The sequence below is a fragment of the Protomyctophum bolini genome (assembly GCF_963924005.1).
Source record: "Protomyctophum bolini genome assembly, chromosome: 5".
In the NCBI taxonomy this organism is placed as follows: domain Eukaryota; kingdom Metazoa; phylum Chordata; class Actinopteri; order Myctophiformes; family Myctophidae; genus Protomyctophum; species Protomyctophum bolini.
Window position 1 is genome coordinate 24,191,478 of NC_137866.1, and position 26,545 is coordinate 24,218,022.

At 42.6% G+C, this 26,545-nt stretch overlaps 1 protein-coding gene across 1 annotated transcript in view; it reads right to left on the reverse strand.

The window, feature by feature from the left end:
• Positions 1–3,415: 3,415 nt before the first annotated feature.
• spryd3 (SPRY domain containing 3) overlaps positions 3,416–26,545 on the reverse strand; it is a 68,542-nt gene continuing 45,412 nt past the window's right edge. The window contains 4 exon segments of the mRNA XM_080763946.1: positions 3,416–3,918; positions 6,756–6,901; positions 9,574–9,693; positions 22,244–22,301. Of these exon segments, the coding sequence (XP_080620072.1) occupies positions 3,784–3,918; positions 6,756–6,901; positions 9,574–9,693; positions 22,244–22,301 (459 nt within the window). The 3' untranslated portion in view covers positions 3,416–3,783.

A 26,545-nucleotide genomic window follows, 5' to 3' on the forward strand; every position in this document is an offset into this window, starting at 1 on the left:
TCTGTTTTGGTACCAGCCATGTAATTTACCACTGTAGATAATACCCCTTCAATGTGGCTGGTCGTCGTAGCCATTATCCTCTATAACCTTTTGAGGGGCGTCCTTAATGCTTGTTTTTAGTTCAATGTTTGTTTTAAAAACGCCATTGACAATGAAGGGAAAATTTACGTCATCTTTACGTCCCTAACACAAACATTAAATCCCATTAACAATAAAGAGAATTTAATGTTTGTTTTCACAGTTTGTTTTATATCCTCATTACAATCACCTAACCATAGCAACATGAGTTAAGACTTTAATATATTAGCGCCCCTCACTTCACACGGGTGTGATTTTTGATAATTAAGTACTTGATTATATATATAGCCCTATATGGGATTGTTACGGCTCCAAATTGTTGTTCAGAATCAATATTTTATTATCAGTTAAATCAAATAATCAAATTAGTTTGATTAACAGTTGCATCCCTACACCATTAGGGAGCTTCCATGCAGCTGTGTGGGAGACTGGGAGTCCATTGTGATGCAATCACTATAGTGATTATTCTCTCTGACAAACAAGTTGGCCTGCAGTGTTTTCAAGACTCCTTTTGAACCTTATAATGAACGCGATACCCAAATGACACCAGGTACTGGAGCCAAGTTGCGAGGGACGCCGTGGCAGTGGATTAGGGGTAGAGCAATCTGAGAATCCCATCGTCAAATATTCGGGAAAACAGCGCCTCCGCTGTTAACAGTCTGTCTTGAGAGACTAGGGGTAGAGTGGCCATTAATATAGGACTCTGAAGGTTCCCGGTTCGATTCCTATAGCTCCACCTGGTCTAGTGCCGAAGTGTCCTTGATCAAGACACCGAACACCTCCTAACTGCTCCCGATGAGCATTATATAAATGGACCATCTTGCCATTTTCAGTTGAGCTGGTGGTAGCATGCAGTGGAAAAGCACCAAAACATACATTCCATTAAAAATGTTGGCTCCCCAACTAAACTAAATAATGAATAGTATAATATTGATTGATAACAGTCCCTTTAAGACAGTGAGGGAGGGATACACAAATTGCATATAACACAGTAGCTGCCAAACCACAATCATTTGGCATAGAGAATACACCCCCCCGCCCAAAAAATAAATAATAATAATAATAATAATATGACAATCAAGCCCCACATCCTTACCCATGAACACCAGTCTCACTTCCAAGTACATTAAGGTTGCTATGGCTCTGGTGCTGCTGCTGTTGTTGTATTATGCTGCATAGGTCAACTGCTAACTTTTACACTTCATTGTACTACAACTTGCAGTTAAAGAACTGTTTTCTGAAGTTGAAAAGTGTGGATTAATTAGGCGTAAAGTGCGTGTGGCTACATATACATACAGTAAACAGTACGTCGTGTCCTTTTTTCACATGCAGCAGAATGTCGGCAGACCCAAAAAAAGTCTATTGTCTTCAGTTTCAGCTATATATCCAGCGGGTTATTAAACAACAGACAACCCCCACCCCACCCCGACTTACATTGCTGAAAAAAATAAAACAAATACACACTGTTTTATGAGCAGATTAAACTGTAATCATAACAGTATTCCCTTCTGTTCTGTTACACACCCTTCAACTCCCCTAAACAATGGCACTTGGAATCGGATGTCTCCCCCCCAGCCCTAAAACAAAGTTGTAAATAAAAAAAAAAGGATCCTTTACTTGGGGGTACGGTAATGGTTTCAACAGTTTCTTTGGACAACTGACTCGACCATGTAGAATATCAACCTTCCTCCTTTGAGAAAGACTTAACTCAAGTCTCCTTCACATGTGACTATACCTCATATTCTCAGTTACATTAATGCCAGGTAAAAACAAAAATAACTAAATAATTCCCTGTATGGAGATCATAATATACAATCTTTTTCAGAAAATAGATCAGAAGTGGATTCTTTTACATGCTGCCATGGTTGCCACTTGTAGACCAAAAAGCCCTGATTTACCCTTTTCCGCCACAGCACATCATGGTGAGATATGGATCACAAAAAAGGATAGGGTTGAAGAATAATGTCTCTGATCTGAAATGTGTCCATCATCAGTCTGTGCTTTTTCCAAAATCCACTTTATCCGACACGGATTTGCCCAACAGTGGATATGGAAGCTTGCTGTGAACCAATTGCATCAAAGCTTATAGCAACAACAACAACAACAAAAATGGATGCTTTTCTGAGATAGTGGAACTAACAAACGGACAGGGGGGGGGGGGGGTAGGCGGGTAGTGGGTCCATTGTACCAAGACATCAGAGACACATACTTCCCACAGATTACAACCACACAGAGATTTTGAAAACATGACCAATGACAAAAAACTCCCATATCTGCTGGGCAAAGTACAACAATGTGCAAACACAGCAGCAAGATTTGTGAGTTGCTGTGATAGGAGAAGGATATCAAATGGAACACAACCACCCTAAAGACTAATCATTGTGTATATTCCTGCACTATACCTGCATTGAGTGACCTTGGTACATAGAATTTGATCTAATGAAGATTCTGACCTTCAAATGTACATCATTTTTGTTTTGATTGTATTGCTCTATTGTTGTATTGTTCTTTCTGCTTTGGCAATGTAAACGTACGTTTTCTCATGCCAATAAAGCCCTTTGAATTTAATTGAATTGGGTCCTCACCAGTAGGTCAACGATCAATCACAGGGGGGCAGCCTTTCCCAGAGAGAAGAAAAGAGAGTGTGAGAAGGAGTGGGACACGGAGAAACACACAGGGTGTGAGAGAAAGTGTGTGTGTGTGTGTGTGTGTGTGTGTGTGTGTGTGAGAGAGAGAGAGAGGGCGGGGGTGGGTGGGGATGGTGCCTGTGATATGAACTGCCAACTAGTTCTCTGACTCGACACAAGCCGTTGGCCCCGCTCTGCTATGCTTGGGGCCGTGACAAATGAAATAAACTAAAGTGTGCCAGACCTCATGAGAGGGATTTAAGGGGCTCACTGTTTTTTCAGAGACATACAACCGTATTGCTTTATATACAGGGCTAGGAAGAAGAAAAAAGAAAAAAAAAGCTACTTGGATGATGATGATGATGATGGCTCAAGAGATTGCATAGAATTATATGGACTTTCTTTATGTCTCCAAAAGGGAGGTGTTTGGCGCCTGGTTACAGTACAGCGGAGAGGCTATGCCCGGTCCCACACAGACCATATATGTTAACCCATTCTGACCTGAGATCAGATTCTAAAAGATGTCTTCTACATCATGACAGTTTTCTGAAAAAGCTATGTTTCTGTGTCAGTCGTTCTTCTCGACTTTTCAAAAACAGCAGACCTACAAGCTCGTAGCGCGCCACCGAGTGGCGCGCTACGAGCTTGTTAGATCTGCTATTTTTCAATAGCTAAAGCATGACATGATGAATGAACGCCAAAAGGGGTTCCTGCCCAAAATTGGTTATAACGTTGCCCACAGTTGGAGGTTCTCGTGCAATGCTCCTATGACCAGGAAGACCGACGTGCTCGCATTGTCATGATATATATATATATATCTATATATATATATATATATATATATATATATATAAGTGAAAGTCATATAAATAAAAAAGCCAGGTGGTTTTTTCTTTAGGAAGACAAGAGCAAACGTGCACTAAGAGGGCTGCAGCGTGACCCTGGTTTTAAAAAAAAAAGATCAACTACACCAGTTCATTTGATCAGCTCAAGTGTGGAGGCGGCGGCTATTGGCAACATGCAGAGTCTTCATCTGCAAAACGGTAGTCCATTCACAGTCGTGTCGTGTTGTTGTGGCTCAACCGCTGAGCGGATGCAGGTCCACCTTGACCTTCTCTCCGCTGCTCAGCATTCCCACGGTGGGGTAGAGGCCGCCGGGCGGCACCACCACCTCCCTGCGACCCATCAGCTTCCCGTTCCTGGTGAAGAACACCTGCAAGAGAGAGCCACAAGGAGGCACCACTGAGTCAATGTTCCATCTCGCGCACAGCACGCACAGTGTTGGTTTTGGCAGCACATTTTTATTTTAGCTTTAGTCATAGTCTCTTGAATAGTTTTAATTTAGTTTTAGTCACATTTTAGTCACCTGGAATGTCTTAGTGTTAGTCTAGTTTTAGTCGACTAATATACGATTGTAGTCGACTAAATCTACAGGTGATTTAGTCGACTAAAATGTATTTTGGCGGGCCTTGACGGCGTCGTAATGACTGTTTTTTACATTTGCTGAAAATAGCCGATCTACAAGCTGCGATCTACAAGCTGCGACGCGTTGTGGGCTTGTAGATATATTTTCAGCATGCAACCAAGTGTAAAATGACTTATACTGGATCTCTTGTCCACTAGTCCCTCCCTAACATTTTAGTCTAGTTTTTATTTGTTGACGAAATTGTCAGTATATTTAGTCTTAGTTTTAGTCATCATAGCTTAGTTTTCATTTAGTTTCCATTTAGTTTTCGTCAGTGGAAAAAGGTAGTCGACGAACATTTTTCGTCATAGTTTTAGTCAACGAAAACAACACTGGCACACGAGCGCACGTTTCCAATCTCCACTGATCCAGATATACCGATACTAAAACAATCTTCGGGTTGAGAGCATAAATAATCATGCAGTGTGGATTTTAACAAATAGGCGATCATGTCTAAAAGGTAATGTCTGTTGTTTTTTCTGGCGGGAGAGAGTCCATGTTTATCCCATTTAGACCCGAGTTAAAAACATTCACTTTGAAAGAATATATACTGTAATTTCCGGACTATAAGCCGCTACTTTTTCCCCATGCTTTCAAACCTGCGGCCTATACAACGGTGCGGCTAATCTATGGATTTTTACAGCTAACGGCCACTAGGGGACCTAATAAATCTATCTCTATGGCCGGCTATGGCCTCTATGCAGCTTATAGTCCAGTGCGGCTTGTATATGTACACATTTGGTTTTTCCCCTAAATTTAGCTGGTGCGGCTTATATTCAGGTGCGGCTTATAGTCCGGAAATTACGGTATTCAAAGATTTGCACCACATTTTTACGATTTTTCAAAAATAGTAGACCTACAAGCTCGAAGCGCGCCACCGAGTGGCTTGTAGATCTGCTATTTTTCAATAGCTAAATTATAACATAATGTTTAAAACACCAAAAGGGGTTCTGTGTGATCAACCTGTTGTGAAAGGAGAGCACAGTAGCAAATCAGAGGAGCATCGAAAAAGCTTTTCAACTACTGATGCTGACTTGTTCCCCGAGTCTGTCAAACATTTAAGTTAGAGCGCCTCCCACTCGAAAAAGAAAGGCTTAACATCTATTCAATTTTAGGCCTTGGATGAAGGCTGAGCTTGAACTGAGCAATATTGGAGGCTGTGCGCTGTGGCTCTACATTGATACAGCCTTATCGACGTGCACGCACACACACACACACACACACACAGCCACGCCCCCCCATGTAATGTCAAGGAACAAAGCTTTTGGGGTAATGTGTCCTGCTGAATAAACATGGACAAATCCCTGGATTATGACCTGGCCCCTTCTATTCTCAACCCCTTTGGGTTTCCGTGGCACATACTGTATATACAGTATAATAGCACTCGCTCTGCAAAACTTCCAACAGGCCCCAGTCGCTAGCATGTCGAGAGGGAGGCGTGTGTGGCCAGGGGTAAAACAGTGCTCCACGTCACTGGCAACCCTCTGTAATTAACCCATTATGCTATGCTTTAGCTATTGAAAAATAGCAGATCTACAAGGTCGGCGCGCTACGAGCTTGTGGGTCTGCTATTTTGTGTTAAAGGGACACATTAGAAGGCCAGAGAGAGCGTTGGGTGGGTTCAATAGACCGCGCGGTGTGCGATACAAAGGGTCACAGACCTTACCATGATGCTACGTGTGCTATCCTATGAAAGCGTGCAACAGTTTGTGACTTGAAAGTATTAGGGAATTTATTGCCGTTAAATCCTACTCCCTACTCCCATACCCTTTGCTCCTCTGAGCTGTATTCTGTGGACCCTTCCGACCTACGTTGGGAGGAAAGACTAAAAGTAAAAAAACAAACAAAACAAAACAAATAATTACAAAGAAGAAAAACAACAAAAGATTGTTGTAACCTGCCGTTTCTTTTCTACTTTCTAATTCTTTGTTTGGTCCAAAATATTGTGTGTGTTGTCATGATTTGTCACGACAAGAGTTGGCTTCGTACGACGCTTAAAAGGTCTTTAAATAAATAATTTAAGAAATGCCTATGGTGAAAATGCATTGAGATTCATTTCCTGGGCCACTCGTTGTTCTGAAAGGGAGAGGGACTGCGACGCTCTATAGGTCAGGTTTCACCTGACCAAAAAAAGACACAATAAGGCCAATTCTCTTAACCCATTTTGGTGTTTTTAACATTACGTTATAATTTAGCTATTGAAAAATAGCAGATCTACAAGCTCATAGCGCGCCATGAGCTTGTAGATCTGCTATTTTTGAAAAGAAAACGTAAAAATGTGCCGCAAATCTTTGAATATAATATTCTTTCAGAGTGAATGTTTTTAACTCGGGTCTAAATGGCTTAACCCATTCTGAACGGGAACCCATTTTGGTGTTAGCGTCATGTCGTGCTTTAGCTATTGAAAAATAGCAGATCTACAAGCTCGGCTACGAGCTTGTAGGTCTGCTATTTTTGAAGAAAATCGAAGAACGACTGACATTTTTAGAATCTGATCTCGGGTCAGAATGGGTTAATCAGACCAGTGTGTGTGTGTCCAGTGGAAACCTCGTATGAATCTGATCTCAGGTCAGAATGGGTCATACCGTGACCTTCCTGCCCTCCGGTCCGCGCTCCAGCTCGTCACTGTCCTCCTCCTCCTCCTCCTCCTGGTCGTTGAGGTACAGGACGTTCTGGATGCTGCCCCGCCCCCTGGGCTGGACGTTGAGCTGGTCCCAGTCGTCCAGGTCTGCTGAGGAGGAGAGGGTTCGTTTGTTAAATACTTTACCCATTCTGACCTGAGATCAGATTCTAAGAACGTCTTCTACATCCTGACAGTTTTCTGAAAAAGCTATGTTTCTATGTCAGTCGTTCTTCGATTTTTCAAAAATAGCAGACCTACAAGCTCGTAGCGCGCCACTCGGTGGCGCGCAATGAGCTTGTAGATCTGCTATTTTTCAATAGCTAAAGCATGACATAATGCTAACACCAAAAGGGGTACTTCCCGCCCCAAAATGGGTTAAAGGACCACTTCACCACTTTTCAACCCATCTTCATATAATAGGTCCTCACTAATAATCATGAAAAAAATGGTGCAATTTTTTTCCTACTCGGTCTGTGTCTCATATAGGAGGGCTGTGTGGGCAGTTCAGAAACCGTCTTCCAGTGACATCGTCGATGGGGAATACAAGCTAATAAAAACTGCGGGTTTTCTAGTCCTGAGAAGTTGCAATGCAAAAATGGAAGCCATCGTTCTGACGATAATGAAAATGTAATTGTAATGTAATTGTTTTAAAAAGAAAATCTGCCTAATGATGATGTCACTGGAAGACGGTTTCTAAACTGCCCACAGCCCTCCTATGAGACACAGACCGAGTAGAAAAAAATCGTGCCATTTTATCATGATTATTAGTGAGGAACTATTATATGAAGATAGGTTGAAAATTGGTGAACTGGTCCTTTAACGTTCCAAAAGTGAGATTCCACGACAAAGAACTGGTTAATTCCTTCAACTGGTTCTCTCAGTTCCCGAGTTTTTGAGAGTGGTAGCTTAGGCATTGCCTTTGTTCGGTATAGCAGTGAAGAGCTCTACGACTCTAAAATAACTGATAAAGCAAAATATATATATTTTTTACAAATACAACAACAAATGTGTGAGACCCTGATTCAGATATAGCCAAATGCTTATGCGAGATGCCCGTGCGTGTACGTGTGAGTGTTTAAGACTTCAAAACGACACGTCAAAACGTGTCGCTAAAATAAATTGTTTGGGTTCAGTCGTGAAGAAGTGAAGTGTTTTTAAAAGGGTTGTTGGGTTAGGGTTAGGGTTGTTGCACTTTCCGTAGAGCAGGTGCAGGACAGGCAACAAGTATCACAAAAAAGAATCATACTAGTGGTTATGCTTGTATACAAAATTGTCAATGCACTTGCAGTGCGATCGTCACAGCCCTGTGCAATGGAATACTGGACTACTCGCCCCGGTGCTTGCCCGTTTTTCCTCCCGGAATTTTCACGAGTGAGGGGGATAACTTTGTAATATGCTATTGGCTGTTTGTATTCTTTTTGGAAAAATATAAAAAGATACTCCTGTGGAAAGGCTATATTATTTTACTTATATTGACCCTATAAACAATTTAGTATTATTTAGTATATGTAAGGTTTTGCCCACTCAAATGGTACCTCGTCAGATAATCCCCACATATCCTACAACAACTTTGTGCCCTACACACACACGTGGTGGATTTGTATGATATCACCAATTACATTGCGCAATTATGTTATGCTTTAGCTAATGAAAAATAGCAGATCTACAAGCTCATAGCGCGCCACCGAGTGGCGCGCTACAAGCTTGCAGGTCTGACATAGAAACATAGGCTTTTTCAGAAAACTGTCATGATGTGGAAGACATTTGTAGAATCTGATCTCAGGTCAGATGCATGGACCCAGTTGCGTGGTAATGCAGGGCAACACAAAGGGCTGGGGAGAAGCCCTACCGACGTTCTCTTCACTATACTGTACCATCTCTCTCTCTTGAAGCAGAGTCTTGCATAAATGCCAACAATGACATCAATCGCAAACGTCGTGATCTCACAATGTGCATAGGAGTGAGAAGTGAGGTCATTTGTTATATTCAACGAATTCAATGATAGAATCAATCAAAGCGGTCTTCCGTTGTTAAGTAAGGAGTGAGTGAAGCGTAAAGGCTTGCGTAAATATTTGGTTGTTACTTAGAGATACAGTACGTTACAACTAATTTGAGTAGTGCAACGGCTTTCATTTTAAGAACGTGGAAAGTCTTTACATAAAGGCCATTCATGCTATAACTATACTTTAGCTATTGAAAAATAGCAGATCTACAAGCTAATAGCGTGCTAGTTTTGAAAAATCGTGAAAACGTGGTGTAAATCTTTGAATATATATTCTTTCAGAGTGAAGGTTTTTAACTAAAATCTTTGCTTCTGGGAGGGTCGCTGGAACTAAATATTTTCAGATGGGGGGGGGGGGGGGCCTTTCTGTGTGGAGTTTGCATGTTCTCCCCGTGTACCCTCACACAAAACATGCAGTAATCCTGGTCTCTAAACTGCCTCCCCCTGGCCACCCGGGGAGGGGAAAGGAACTGGTTGGAATAACGTGATCCTTCCACGCGCTACGTCCAACCAGGGAAACTCCCCCTGTCAGGTGTAAAAGGAGCAACTTGGACACTCAGGCATGAAGGAAGCATGAGTTCAAGTCCGTTGCTCTCCCCATGTCCTCCATATATGGGGACTAGGTTGGTGGAGGGTGTGTAGAGCCCAGGATCACATTAGATGATTGACACAGGGGTGAAAAATGGGTTACAAAATCGTGGGATAAAAATGTAAGGAAAAAAAAACAAAGAACTTCACCATCCATAAAGTTAGTGTCATCATCATGACTCGTCCTCACCTTCACCGTCCAGGATGTAGTCCCGCGGGAACATGATCCCACAGCCCATGATGTCCCCTTTGAAGCACCGCGGACCGAAAGCATCTCCGACGCCGCTACCGTGGAAGATCTTCCCGTCGTCTGTCAGAAGAAAAAAGAAAAGAGACAGAGATATAAGATAGATTTTATTTTAACCCATTTAGACCTGAATTAAAAACGTTCACTTTGAAAGAATATATATATATATATATTCAAAGATTTGCGCCACATTTTTATGATTTTTCAAAAATAGCAGACCTACAAGCTTGTAGCGCGCCACTCGGTGGCGCGCTATGAGCTTGTAGATCTGCTATTTTTCAATAGCTAAATTATAACATAATGTTTAAAACACCAAAAGGGGTTCCCGCCCCCAAAATGGGTTAAGCCCCTGCTTATAACCCATTTTGACCTGAGATCAGAATCTAAAAATCTAAAATATTTTGAACTCTGGGCGTCTGGAAGCGGGTTTTTTGAGTGGTGCAACCACTCCTACAACCAGCAATGTGCCGTGTTCACCTATGTATGTATGTATTAATGAGCACGAGTATGACTGAGTACCAGTAGGGGCGCTGTTTGCCAGAAACAGAGAGAGATAGTATTATATACTGTTGCCTGCTAATGAGAGAGAGAGAGAGAGAGAGAGAGAGGGGGGGGGGGGGGGAGTTGCACCACTCAGTTCACACGGGTGTGATTTTTAAGGAAAGCGTCATGGTGTTTTCAGCCACCGAAATAATTAGCAAGGTTACCAATGGAGGGCATTTCTCCATGCTTAGAAAATACTAGCAACGCAACTGAACATGACATGGCGACATTGGCGAGTACCGGTATATAGACACATTTTTCCCCCATCTTGAAAACTATTTACCTGAATGCACTTACAATACAATCGTTCAACCTCACACTCACAATTACCAAAAACACTATTCCATATATATTCTTTTACAAAACACCTCCGGTTCCTAACAACTCTCAAGGACATCCCCCTCCAAAAAAAAATCATCATCATCATCATCATCCAGTGGGAACACATCGAAAACAACACACACCGTAGGAGTTGCGACGAGAGACAACAATGAGGAGGAGGAAAAAAGGCAAAAGAAAAACATTGCCGAAGGTAGCCTGCAGACACTGCTCTCCTCGAGCGCAGCGGCGTCGTGGCTGCCTGCTGGTAAATATTTATGGAGTTGTCATGGGACCCGTCCACCGGCTCAGGATACTGTTTAAACAATCTCTATCTGTAGCACGGGGGAGGGGAGACGGAGACACTGTATCATTACTCGCTCCCATGCGGGGCCCTGTCACAACACCACACACACACTAGGCAAACACTGGAGCCACACCAGCACAGGAGCGGGTTGTGTGCAGGGTTAAAAATAGCTGAGTCGGGTCGGGGCTTTGGAATCTAAAGCGTGTTTAGCATTGGAAGGTAAACCGGTAAATCATTTAGAATAATACTTCACGTGCTTGAAAATATACAATAATTGGGACGGGAAGCACCCGATGATCCGACGGACGAGGTGCGCTGGGGGTCGGGAGAGGGTGGGTGGTTAGGTTTAGGTGTCTGCCCCGGGGGAGGTTAGGGTTAGGGTGAGGGTTTGAGGTAGGTTGTCGATCGGACCAATGGACCGTCGGCATATTGATGCGGACCCAAGTGGGACACCCGTGGACGTTAAAATGTGCAGTATCGGGGAGGGTGTTTGTGTGTTAGAATGTTTGAAAGGCTTTATTTTTGAAAGATTTAAGGACCCCTATATCAAAAGGCCTCCTTGATTAGAAGAGGTCACTGTGACATTTGGCCTACAGTAGTTGAGGCAGGTGTGTGCGTTTAGATGATTGTAATGCAGAGCAGCGGGTCAAGTCAGGGGGTGAATTAGAGCGGCGTGAGTTTTTAAACGTCCCCTTTGTTGTTATTGATGTGTCATTCTGCACTTCATATCCAATTCTGTCTCTACACCGTTAACTGAAAAAAAAAATGATGAACATCTTTTGCTACTCTCCATGTAGCCTAAGGTGAGGTAATCACTTGAGCTTGAAGTACCTTTCAGCTCAACGTTGGCTGGCACTGTATCAAACAAGACTTTTAGTGACACTTCATCAATCAATACTTTGGGTTTCAACAAGTTTTTGAGAATACACAATCAAATTCTTATTTCACTTACAACACTTCTGGGATCATTTTAACGTTTACTCGCACCGTCAACCCCGGTCGATGCCAAGTTTTTGCACACACGCACTTCCCTGGATGCCAACGCTGAACCTCTTGCCCCAGTTATAGCGCCACCAACAGGTGGATTTTTGCAAAACACATTTTTGGAACAAAATGCCTGAAATCATCCAATTGCCATCCAAGGCAATTATAGGTCTATTATAGCGCCACCAGGAGGCCACAACCTGACCTGCCCTGGTGGAGACCTGTGCCCCGAGGGGCACTTTATCTAGTTTAATGTAGGGCACTTTATCTAGTTTAATGTACAGTTGTACACCAGACAAGTTTTACATTGCTCATTCAATATTTACTTTATTAGACAGGCCTATACAAACCCATTTAACTTCAACTTCATTGAAAACACACATTCCAGGTGCTGGTGACTTACAAAATAAATGCATATAATATAATATAATATAATATAATCAATGAATCTAGCATGGTTTGATGGGCTTATAGGAGGGAAGGTGTCTGACAAAATAAATATGAAATATCCAAACATTGAATCAACTTAAAAAAGTGTTAAATCATGACAATTTTCGGAAAGATTTGAGGCACATTTTAACGATTTTTCAAAAATAGCAGACCTACAAGTTCATATGAGCTTGTAGATCTGCTATTTTTCAATAGCTAAAGTATAACATAATGTATGTAACACCAAAAGGGGTTCCCACTCAAAATGGGTTAAAAGACATGGGAAACAAGAAAATCATTATGGGGTATAAAATGTTTGCTCTGAGGGCATGGAAAGGTAACATTTGGAGTTTAAATGTAACATTTTATTAATTTAACACAAACAACATTTGACTGTATGCATGTCTAGAGCTGGTGTTGAAGATGACGTTAACTACTTTGCTAGGGGTTTGATGCAAGGCTAATCCTAGGGGCTACTATAGAGCGTCGCAGTTCTATAGCGTCGCAGGGCGGGACTGTGGCGCGCTATAGAGCGTCGCAGTCCCGCCCCCTTTCAGAGCGACGAGTGGCCCAGGAAATGATTCTCCATTCATTTTCTCCATAGGCTTTTCAAAAAGTATTTATATAAAGACGGTTACGCCGCGGACAAAGCCAACTCGGATCGTGACAAATCATGACAACAAGCACAATATTTTGTGCCGATCAAATAATTTGAAAGAAGAAAATAAAGGCAACACTATTTGGAGAATAATTTCCTGGGCCACTCGTCGTTCTGAAAGGGGGCGGGACTGCGACGCTCTATGCTAGGGCTAGAACTGGAGCTGGGGGCCAGGGCTGGAGGAAACACCGGCTGGGGCGTGGAGAGGGCAGGCCCTCTGGCTCCTGAGCTGTTACAGAAACCTGGCTGCGGATGGAGTAAAACAGGGAATGGGGGGAAAAATGCACCGGCCTTCGTAACACGAGAGTTTTGTCTGGAAAAGACTGTGCTTCCCTCCCCAGGGAACGTCGACTTCACAGACTCCTAAAACATGAAATATAAAAAAATATATGATTCCAGAATACCACACAGAGGTTGCACATGTTCTTAACACTTTACTATAGAGTCCATGTGCGGCTGCCATATGATTTAAACTGCAATCAAAGATTCGAGCCGAGTTAATAACGGCCATTTTTGGGCCCATAATGGCTGGGAGGCCCTAGCTGTAAAATACAGCTCAGCGGTCCAGGCACCTTGGCTGGTAATCCAGTCTGGCAGTGTGCCGCGGGTTCGACTCGCGATCCCGACGGCCTTTACTGCATGTCAACCCCCCCCTCGCCCCCTATCTCTCTCCCCATTTCCTGTCAGCCTACTGTACCGTCTGTACAGGTCCATTTTGTAATTCAAGAGTTAAATCAAGACTCTGGATCTTACCATGTACAGTATCCATGTACAGTATGCTGCCACAATAGTTTAGTCACTGAGACAGTGACTCAATGAATGATCAGGTGAAACCACTGTTGTACCGTACATACTTGTACACGCTAAATTGAGCAACAAAGTTAAGATTGTGTGGTCGTCACGTCATGAGGGTGGCAGTCAGTACACCGGCCCTCAGCTAAGGGTGTTGAGTCACAATGTGTGAGTCATTGATGGGGGGGGGGGGGCATTCTAAAAGGGACCTTTAGGAGCACTCACTACCTGGATGTCTGTCTGTCTGTTCCCGTCAGAGCCCAAGGCCCATTTGACCTGTAGAAACAGCATTTATTTGGCCCAAAATTATTTATATATATATATATATATAATCCCGTTAATCACACAATTAAAAACCGCTGATCGTTTGCAGCTGGCGTTAATTACCTCGCGCTGCGCAAGGATATTATTCACTATAGCGCCCCCACACCGTCACTAACTTGTGGATTATATAGTTTGGTAAACTGGAAACTAAAGAAAAAGAAAAAAAAAGTCTGTCCTGTCTCAAGTTGAAACGGTGAGCCTGTATATATATATATATATATATATATACATACACACATCTCCGTACACGGGTGTATTACCGGATTTGGCTACAGAGCAGAACATCGGCTATACTGCCATCAGTGAAAGTCAAGTTTTTTTTACCGGCGCGCCGACGTCAGTTAACAAGGCAAATATTGGCCCCTATACCGATTGTCGGCCTATACATCGGTGCCAGCTCCCAATATAACCCATTCTGACCTGAGATCAGATTCTAAAAATGTCTTCTACATCCTGACAGCTACTGTATGTTTCTATGTCAGTCGTTCTTTGATTTTTTTCAAAAATAGCAGACCTACAAGCTCATAGCGCGCCACCGAGTGGCGCGCTACGAGCTTGTAGATCTGCTATTTTTCAATAGCTAAAGCATAACGTAATGCTAACACCAAAAAAGGGATGAACACGCCAGAGCCAGGAGGTAAAGGAACAGGTGAAGCACAAAAAGCCAGAGGCCCACAAAAAGCTCAAACTACAGAAGCTATAAGAGAACACACGGATATGCTTGGCCGGACATTTGTGTTCTGTATATCTGGAATATTATTGTGAGTCAAATGATAGCCTTAGAAGTCAATAATATAATATTTAATAATAATAATAATAATAATGCCCAATAATCAATAAGCACATTTTTAACCCATTTTTGGCGGGAACCCCTTTTGGTGTTTTAAACATTATGTTATGATTTAGCTATTGAAAAATCTAGCAGAACTACAAGCTCGTAGCGCGCCACTCGAACTTGTAGATCTGATATTTTTGAAAATGATTAAAATGTGGCGCAAATCATTGAATATATATTTCAGAGCGAACATTTTTAACTAAAATATTTGCTTCTGGGAGGGTCCCTGGAACAACATATTTTCAGATGGGGGTCAGTGGCCAATTACATATTATTTTTGGGGTCCTTGACATGAAATGCTGAGCACCACTGACATAGAAACATAGGTATTTCAGAAAACTGTCAGGATTTTTAAGACTTATTTTTTTATTTCGACGTCAGGCCTAAATGGGATAAAAGACAGCCGCACCAAACCTTTATTTTTAAAAGCCAGTATGATAGAGCTATACCTGGACAAAACATATACACATTACAACAGGAGCAGTGTCATGCATTTAGCACGGCATATGACAAAAAGTGTCCTGTGAGATTTGGTCAACATATAAATTCCATACTAAGGGATAGTCTGGCAGACCTTTTAGACTTATGGATACAGACCTAAAAAACCACCCATAAAAAGTCAGCTAACAAACTGCATAGAAACACCTTTTTCGCTGCATTCTTTGGCTCATGCCAAGCATTGGAAAGTAAGGTAATAAACTTAAAGCGTTCCTCCTTTTAACAGATCCTGCCTGTGGTTACGTTGCCTTGCCATATATAATGTTTGGGGTGTGTGTACGTTTTGTATTCACGGTCTGCCAAGGAGTGCATGCGTGCAATTTCTGAGGTTCTCGAGCAGCTCCATGAAAAACCAAGGCTGCGTTGGAGGAGATGCGAGGAGCCGTGTTGGGAAAAAATATATATATATACATAACTTTGAATTAAAAGTAAGTTATATTCCACACTACTACTTTCTGTGCACAGTCCTGAATTTACCATACGTGATTAATAATCAATAAATAATACATTATAATATTACACTTTTTTTTTTCACTTTTCAGCCTTTCTCAATGAGAAAGTATAGATGTGCTTCCATTACATTCCCATTTCTGAGGGGCGCGCTAGCGCCTCCTATATACAGCTTTTGTCCCCACAACAAAACGCAAACATTAAATGCCGTCGACAATGAAAGGGAGAATTTACGTCATCTCGTCCACCACACACGTCTCATATTTGCCGTCGACAATGAAAGGAGAAATGAGGTCAAAAGTCCGCCAAATATGACGTACATTTGTGGAAAACAGGCATTCTGATTGGCCAGTATAGGAGATGATGCATGACGATGTACTGTACGATGATAAGAACGCCCCTCACTTCACACAGGTGTAGCCAAGAAAGTAGCAGCTAATGGCCAGAAGAAGTCCACCAAGAAAGTAGGCAACAAGAAAGACAAAGGGCCTTCAAATGCAAGGAGACGAAAGTGGAAGCATCTAGGAAATAAAATCAGGAACTAAATGGAAAACCATCACAAAAGGAAGGAAAACACAAATTTCAAGGAGCACAGGAAAAGAGAGATGCTTTTAACCCATTTTGACAGTTTTCTGAAAAATCTATGTTTCTATGTCAGTCGTTCTTCGATTTTTCAAAAATAGCAGACCTACAAGCTCGTAGCGCACCACTCGGTGGCGCACTATGAGCTTGTAGATCTGCTATTTTTCAATAGGTAAAGCATAACATAATGCTAACACCAAAAGGGTTTCCCGCCCCAAAATGGGTTAAAGGATGCTAAGGTGGGAGGAAAGAATGGTAGACCTCCTGACCAAGGGCTGGAAGACTAACCGTCTTCCAGTGACATCATCATTAGGCAGATAATTTTTTAAACAACTTTTTCTTTTTACAAAAATGTTTAGATTTTTATTATCGTGAGAACGATGGCTTCCATTTTTTGCATTGCAACTTTTCAGGACTAGAAAGCCTGCAGTTTTTATTGGCGTGTATTCCCCATCGATGATGTCACTGGAAGACGGTTTCTGAACTGCCCACAGCCCTCCTATGAGACACAGACCGAGTAGGAAAACACTGCGCCATTTTTTCATGATTATTAGTGAGGACCTATTATATGAAGATAGGTTGAAAAGTGGTGAAGTGGTCCTTTAAACCACTGCTCCTTTGGGGTTTCAAGGTCATAGGTCATGCTGGTCTGGCCTGTCTCTGGTACACCCCTCAAAGGTATTTAAGACTAATGATTAGGCATGTAACGATATATCGTATATCGATATATCGATATTAATCGATTCATTGAAATTTAAGAAATCGATTTTCCACCCCCCCCCCCCTTACTTTTTTAGGGGGCTAGTGTGTGAAGTGAAATGTGAGCTTTCGTCATATTCCATCATATTCAAGTGCTTTTGGAGAGAAATGAGAGTCACTTTCAGAGCACTGTAGAGGGGAGCTGTGTGTGTATTAGGGCTGTCAGAACGAATTTCATAATATGAAAGAAATTCGAATATTAAAAAATATATATATATTTGAAAGCTAAAATTGCCATTCGAATGGAGCTTTTATCATTTATTAATTCAATTTAATATTTTTATTTTGTTTTATGTTATTTTATCCGCTCACTAAATGTATTGAGTAACGAATCTACCGCTGTGAAATCTCCCCGGCCGCTTCCACTGCATGTGAAAAGGTGCACGTCCGGTCACGTCGCAGAAGAGGTCATTGATTGGCTAACGTAGGGCCAGATTTCAGGGTAAGCCAATCAGAGACAGTCTACAGGGTGGGCGGGCTTACTGGCTGTTGTAAACACATTTAGTCACAGACACACAAACCCTTGTAACACATACATAGATACTAGTATACTACACAGACAGAAATCGCCGGTAGAACGAAAATCATAATACAGTATCACGACACAACTTTATTGCACATCTGTGGTTGCCTTTCATCCACGCTTCTATAGCCTTTTAAATCTCATTTCCCATCCATGGGCACAAGCAAAGTGATATCAGCATCTTCCACCCGATCTGTGCTGTTGTTTCTGACGAGGGTAGCAACTAGTTAGCATGGGAGCTAACATTAGTTTAACTCTGGTCCATATCGTTAGAAGCCAAGGAGTCCTCCTTAATAACACTATGGTACACTACTTTCCATCCGTTCCCCAACCCTCACACTCGATGCTGCGTTTACACGGGCAGACACAGACGAATGCTAATATCATTTGGAGCAGGCCGAGCAGCTACTGTACACGTCTGTTTGCATCAACATGTTGCTGGCTTCACAATGAATGATAGACTTTATCGTTGCGTCTGCCCGTGTTTAATGGTCAGGGTTTCACTGTCCACAGCAGGCAGACCTGTCAAAACTATGCACTTCCCAAAACTCACAAGACATGCCAGCCACGTGTATTATTATAGGCTAAATATGAGCTAAAATAAACAATGTAAATATTCGAATATTTTCGAAAATTACAAATAATGAAGCAATGAAATTCGAATTGGATTATAGAGGTGAACTGACAGCCCTAGTGTGTCTGTGACTGTGCCCAGGTGATGGTCGTTGATGCTCATCAAGGAAGGCAATTATGTTTATGCACTGTCAAAAGTAATGTAGTTAAATAAAAAATCTCACTAACTTTTCTTTAATATATATATATCTTAATATCGTGAAAAATCGTATCGTGAACCTCATATCGTGATGCGAATCGTGTGAATCGTTACATGCCTACTAATGATCCAAACAGGAGAAAGAAATGCAGTATCTACAGTATATTTAAAAGTTAATTCAGAATTTCAGATCACATCCATATTTGTTGTACATCAAATGGTGAATAAGGTTAAGGTTAATAAGGTTTTATCGTACCACAAGTTACATGATGCTGTGCATTAAAAGGTGAACGTTGGATGAAATGTACATTCATATTTTAAGATGACTAAATCAAGTATCACGTTAGGGTTATCGTTTGACTGCAAATGTCTGGCCAACGTTGACTTGCACGTTTGTGCAATAATATATATATACAGAAAGGAAAATGGTTACAGTCTTGTAAAGGTTAAAGCAAAAGGTCAGAATATTGGCATTATGAATTTATTAAGAGTGTACTAAACACGATTTGTTTTCGATTTGTTTTGTAAAGTCTGTACGAGAATCTGTTTTACTGCTTGAGGCAGAATAAGTGTCAGGGGTATTTTTGTACACTGCTTGACTGTCGTATGCTAAAAGGTTGCACTGCTTCAAGCGGACAATGTCAATCTTGCTTTGATGATATTTAAAGAGGGGGGAAATCCCAAAGATGGTGATTTGGTGGGAGTGTGACTGCCATTATTTGTGTTTGACATTTACTTATTTGGCTAAAATTATATATTTGTTCTGGTTTCCCGGAAGTTGGTTAGGTCATTTCCGGTGCCCTAGCTGCCCTTATATGGGTATCTTAGACAAGGCTCACACAACAAACATGATTATGCTTCCGTCTTTGCTAACAGGCGGACGGAATGTTTGAAGACAGTGTGTCACACGTTTAAGGTTCATTTTGTTGTTTCTGCATCAATGGTTGAAGTTATAAATCGGACGACTTAACGCATGTTGTGTAACACCATACCATCTCCAGGCCCATGACAAAACCAACATAACTTTCAATAGGGTGACCACATGTGCTCTTTTACCCGGACATGACCTCTTTTGGGGGCCTGTCAGGGGGGGGCGGGGGGATTTAATCATTTCCTTCAAATGTCCGGGGTTTTGCGAGTGTATCTGTGTATTATATAGCATATGTATTTTACAATGCACGTTCAAATGGTTTGGTTGGATACACACTGTATTGTGTATTATTATTAACTCAACTCTGCTGCGCTCCTCGCCCAGTCAGGTCAAAGGAGAGGTTCGCTGCTGCGGCTGCACTGAGCCTGAGCTCTCCTTGAATGAATGAAAATGCCGAAATTCCACCATTTCCGTCTTAGTCGTGACCAAATGGGAAGCATTATTGTATCGTCTGCAAAGCTGGCACTTATGTGTCCCATCGCAGAATCAAGGTTCATTACACCATGCAGCTGTGCGAGGTGAGCTCTTCTGCAAATTAAACTGACCGAATATGTTGCACAACCTGGCAAAGTATAAACCATATGGTGGTTTGAAGAATGAGCAATCTCTCTTTTCTTTTTACAAGATAAGCCAAATACTTAAAAGAGATATTGTTTTATTTAGTTACAAAATCTGATTATTCATACATCACTATACGTTACTTGTGAAAGTAATATTATTACCTAATTGCGTTACTTTGGGTCATTCGTTACAACCAACACTGGGGAAGAGGCGCTGCGACCAGCGAAGAAGAGTAGCTGGACCAGAGCCGGCGTCTCAACCCAAAGCATGGGAAGGCCAAAGAAAAACCCATACGCACAGCGTGGAAAACCACATACATCATTTTAGTCTCTAACAAATAAGATTAATGGGAGCTGTGCTGGGGCGTGCACATTTCTGTGGCATCCAGTGCACAGCAGCCAAACCAAGGCAGACCGCAGCGCTCAGACCTTTGGGACGGGCACGGTGAGACTATAGCCTGAACGACTGACTGGCCACTCAGCACAGACACATCGTCCACAGCGGAGCAGTCTTGATATCGGAAGGTCGCTATAGTTTGTATCCCCGGACCGGCACGTTAAAAAACTACCACCGCTGAAGTGCCCTTGGACAAGGCATTGAACCTCTACCATGAGCAGGGCCTGGCTGTAAACAAGTTCTTGAGCTTAGTCCAGTTAACCCTGGGTAAACATAGTACCTTTCCTTTCCTTTCCCCCCCAAGTGGGACACACGGCATCAAGTGGTATTAGTATTAATGTATAAAATATACCCTCGTTGGGGGAAGTACAGGAATATAAACATTAAGTCCAAACATGAGCGGAATGCACAACGGGTATGAGAAAGTCTCATGATAGTCGATTAGATTCTAATCGACTATCATGAGACTTTCTCATACCTTCTAATCATTAGAAGGTCAACCAAATGGAAGCATATATGTATAGAACGTTGCCTAAAAAATACAATGATATACTCTTTTTCTCAAACAATAACAAAGCTCCTGCACCGGACAGTTTCATGAATATTACATTGTGTGGTTGGTGTGTGTGGGCGTGTGCGTGCGTGTGTGTGTGCGCGCGTATCATTTTAAGGCAAATCCCCTTGTACAGACCTCAACAATGTGATCCCTTATAAAGCAGGGGAATAGCAGATAACAGTCAGCAGCTCGCTCACTCACTCAGATCCCGATGGTGACAGTGAGTGTAGCACAGCAGATTGGCAGACAAAAAAACTAGTGTGGCCTGTTGTTCACAATGATAACAACCACCGAGCTATAGCGCCTCCACTATACCTCCCCCTGTCACAGCAAGCTGCATGTGACGGGTTATCTCGTAGCCACTGATAGCGGTCGGGGTGCTGAAGTCTATAGCCCATTTAGGCCCCGTATAATGTATTTTTTTCCCCGGAAAAACCTCATATTTCTATATCCGTGGTTGTTCAATATTTCATGTCAAGGACCCGAAAAAGTATATGTTGTTCCAGGGACCTCCCCAAGAAGCAAAGATTTGAGTTAAAAACGTTATTAAAAAAATATATATATATTCCATATTTGCGGCCACATTTTCACGATTCTTTCAAAAATAGCAGACCCTACAAGCTCGTAGCGCGCCACTCGGTGGCGCGCTATGAGCTTGTAGGTCTGCTATTTTCATCAATAGCTAAATTATAACAATGTTTTAAAACACCAAAAGGGGGTTTCCGCCCAAAATGGGCTATAGGAGCGCAGCCGTGAGGGAGGCTTGGGGGCAGATGCCTTTAGCGATAGTGGGGGGGCTGTTGTCATAAAAACAACCAGGTCTGTGCATAATAGGAGGAGGCATAGCTTTAACGCTGTGTTTTGTTGGGGGGGGAGAGGCTCCGTGTTGCTCCTCCTGCAGATAGAGCGATTGAGATTGAGATAAGTCTGTGCTGGCTGGGCACCTCAACATCCAGATGAGATGGTGGTGCCCTGAGATGTTGGGGATTTTCTAAAAACAGCTAGATGGGTGGGTGTATGTATTCACGGGAAGTTCTATCTGATCGAAATATGACTATAAACTACTACAAAATATGACTATAAACTGTGTCGGAGGGGGGGGGGGGGGGGGGGGGGGGAGGGTTTCACATACTCATGTGGAAAATACGAGAAGAGGAAGAGAGAGATGCAGAGATGACAATAAAATAAAATGAACACTATAGTGTCGCTTATACCGGGGGCAAACGTTCACTGAACTGATTTTCGGCGGATCAGCTATTTTTGGCTGAAATTTGGACGCCCGGAGGAGGGACCCTGGTCAATGAAGTATGACTCTGAGAGAGAGAGAGAGAGAGAGAGAGAGAGAGAGAGAGAGAGAGAGACACACACAGAGAGAGAGAGAGACGGAGACCTCACCTGCATGGTAAGCCACTGATCCTCGGCTCCAGCCCGGGTGCCGGTTCTTGGGGTAGTCCTGCACAAGAAATACAACATAATATTTTGATCATGTCACAGTTGCAAACGAACAAAAGAAATACATATTGTGCGTGCGTATGTGTGTGTGTGTGTGTGTGTGTGTGTGTGTGTGTGTGTGTGTGTGTGTGTGTGTCGCGTTCCTGCTCGTTCCCAGTACTTCACAATGCCGTCCGTCTGCCTTTCACCATGCCAACAGAAAGAATCAGTGGGCCAACATTTTGGATAAGATCAGAGAGTGACTCAGAGGTAATTACTAGATATGTTTATCGGGCCCTCTCCACTGCACCACCTCCATTAGCCCCAAACACACACACACACACACACACACACACACACACACACACACACTACCAAATAGGGACGAGGAGGAAGTATAGTGAAGAGCCATGCCACTCAGCTCTCCTTTCATCTCAATGTGTCTCACAATTGATCTCAGAACACAAATTCTACATGGCGTGGAATTGGCTTATAACGAGCAAATGTTGATTGTGTACAACACAAAAATAAGTGATTTGGTTGTCAATTCACAATCAAAAGACACCCCCAATCATACCAACAATGCCCCCAAAAAACACAGGTTCTGCAAAGAATGTTGATAGACAGCAACAACAAAAAAAGTTGACTATGTTTTTCCATACAGAGTGGTTGGTAATGGTAAAACATTTGCTGGCCTTCTCTCCCTAAAATAGCCCACTTTGGGCGGGAAACCCCTTTTGGTGTTTTAAACATTACATATGTTGTAATTTAGCTATTGAAAAAATAGCAGACCTACAAGCTCATAGCGCGCCACCGAGTGGCACGCTACGAGCTTGTAGGTCTGCTATTTTTTGAAAAATGGCAAAAAAGAATGTGACACAAATCTTTGAATGTATAATTCTTTCAAAGTGAATGTTTTTAACTCGGGGGGGGGGGGGGGGTCTAAAATGGGATAGAACTATTGAGAGGGATGTTCCAAAACAGACAGATGATGGAGGTTATAGGAGACAGTCAGAATGAGAGGAAGGGGGGGGCTCTCCACTAGCCATCCAGGACATTGGGGGGGGGGGGGAGGAAACAGCCGCAATCCTGTCTGACAACCCCACTGGGGACGGAGGTATACAGGAAATGGAGACGGATAGGGGGGTGAAAAGAGAGAGAGAGAGAGAGAGAGAGAGAGAGAGAGAGAGAGAGAGTAGGAAGAACCGGCAGAAGGAAGACAGAGAGACGGAGGAGGAATGCAGCCACCGCTCCAAAGCGTTGATCCGGCCAAGTCTGCTCCTCTTTCCCCCCTCATGTCAACCACAAGCCTGGAGGATTCAGTCAGTCGGGCTTGGCCAGCAGCATGCAGCATGAGGCTGGATCTCTGGGGGAGGAACAGATGACTTTCTTGAGGGGTGTGTGTGTGTGTGTGTGTGTGTGTGTGTGTGTGTGTGTGTGTGTGGGGGGGGGGGGGGGGGGTCCCACATCTCCCCCCCCCCCCCCTCCCCACTCTGGGACTCATGGATCAATGATCCACAGGAGGCCCATTTAATCGGTGATTTAGTGGCATATATGTACTTTAACAAGACAATATTAAGAATGGATAAAACAACTAAAGGGGATGATTTATAATGCTCCTGCGTGAGCCACAGACTTGCGTCTGAAATATGGACGATATACCCCTGACAAAAGCCTGTTTTCGGGGGGCCGTCGTCTCTGTAATTTTGGGTGTCCATCATCCTCAGTTCAACAAGTCTACACAGTACACACACACACACAGCGCACACACACATACACACACACACTTAGCCCTTATCCAAACATGGCTTCAGTGTATGAAAAACTAAAGCGGCATTCTTTTCAAGCCCTTAATCTGAGCAGTCAGTCATACAAAGAAAAGACATGGCTATATAAGACAGCCCTACAATATCTCTCGACATGCAGGGCTGGGTCCGGCTGGAATTTATTTAAATATAATATATACAGAACATAATGACACGATTCATCACCACTGATGCCAGTTCTAAAGCGTTACTATTTTCAGTATACCTTTATTTTGTGACAGACGATTATTTAATAGTATACTTGCCCGGCTCTTTTCTGAATAGAACAATGTTCTCTATAAAGTATGTGTGGGGCTAGGGTGTGCATTTTTGTATGCTCAAATATCTTCCCTTTCCTTCGTTCTTTATTTCCCCCTTTTTCCTTATTCTTTGTATAATATACAACTAATAATTTTGGTAATTGTGTTTTCAGGACGGGATCGCTGTATATCATTTTGGCAGATAGAGGGGGGAGAGAGGGGAGCAGAGAGAGAGAAGGGAGAGAAGACCCCTTATTGTTTTCGTAAGGGTTCCGCCATTTTTCAGTATGCGCAGTTCTATGCTGTAGTTTTCCACAAAATTCTCTTGATCTCTTGATCTAAATAATTCCGTCCAATTCTAAGCAACGATCATGTTTTAGACGGCCCACCGCGGTCCCGCCGCTAGTCGCGTTAGAATTAATCATACCTCCCGTTGTTGTCGATCGCCTCGTGAGTGTTTTGGCTACATCAAGCTTCAGCTTAGGGATGGGTAAATGTTTCCAAAATGAAAATCTTTTTTTTTCTTTTTTTTTTTTAAGATTTTTTTTTATGATTATTTTAATGAACCGAAATGAAGGAAATATAAAAGATCGTATCAAAGAGGACAGATTCACTGCAATTCAAACCTCAAACCCACAATAGTTTTGGAAAGAAATTAACAAGCTAGGCCCAAAAAGAACAAAGAAGATCCCTATGGAGGTGTCGGGGCATGATGGATGGCAGGTTATTAAAAGGTGGGACATAGATTTTAAATGTCTTTTCTGTGATAACACATCAAGCCTTCTAATGATGATCTTAACACTGAGCTGACCGTTGAAGAAGTACCAGGTGGCCATTCATTAATAAAGCAAAGACAGGAAAAGCCACCGGCATAGAAAATCTGCCAAATGAAAACTTGAGATCACCAATGCTATCTCACACTCTACTTGGTCTGTTTAAAAAAAACTAGTCCTTACCCGTTCTGAATAATATGAACAGCAAACGATGTTCAGTGTGGTTAATGTGATATGGGGGGATTAATTGCCTTGGCAACAGTTACAATCCTATGCACTTTTATATCTGTTGGATCATAACGTATGAATACTTGTGATGGTGATGTTCAGTGTGTCACGCAGTCACGCAGGGCTGTGACCATAGACTGTTAAAAATATGGACAAAGCGTTCCCCGGGTCTAACATGAACGTAAAATGAAGCCTGTCAGTCCTTGCAATGGAAGTCGCCATCTTTCTAGATCCTTTTTGGTCCAGCTGGCCATTGGCTGGCCCAGACAACGAGGCGGGACTTCCCCCCTTCTTCTCCGTTGGTTTTTATTTTGACTCGAGTGGGAGGGGAATCCCTATCATAGACTGTAACGGTAGCCACGCCCCTCAGAACATACGCGACTTTATGGTCATTTTTTTAATTAATGGGACCATAATTTCCCAAAAATAATATTATGACATTAGAAATTAGACTTTAAACTAGTGACTGGAAGAAGAAAGTATTCATGACCATGTTTATTAAGGTAATACAGTCTAGGTGAAGTTGGGCCCAAATACATGGACTTCTATGGGGCTATGGGTTTTTCTGGGTCCAATGACAGCGCCACAACAGGCCATTATATGAACTTTCATTTCCTTAGTGGCTTCACAAAATATCTGTCTGACTGCCCCCCTGGCTGTGACCCATCGTAGTCAGTGTCCAGGCTTTCAGCGTGCATGTAGCCTATATATATGGCACGGTGGTTGAGGAGGGAGCGGACAGTGTGGTGTCGAAACAGCGCGAGTGTTCACGTTAACATGCCCCCCCCCCCCCCATGTACAGGCCATGTACAGCCAGTAAGGGATATGTATGCTAGTTATGGTGCATTGTTTTATGTTTTGTTTTGATTTGTTATATTTGTATTTACGTTGCATGCAATCAATCAGTAGTATACGATCAGTAGAAGAAGAACTAAGTGTATAACTGTTTATTGTAACTTGTGTGAAAAGGTGTCAGAATAATCCCATGAGGGATGGGCCACAAGGTGGCATGACACTTGAAATAAATAAAATCATTCATTCATTCATAGCATAGGACAAACCTCGACTTTGAGTCAGTACATAATGTTAACCCATTTTGGGGCGGGAACCCCTTTTGGTGTTGCATTATGTAATGCTTTAGCTATTGAAATATAGCAGATCTACAAGCTCATAGCGCGCCACTCGGTGGATTGTAGGTCT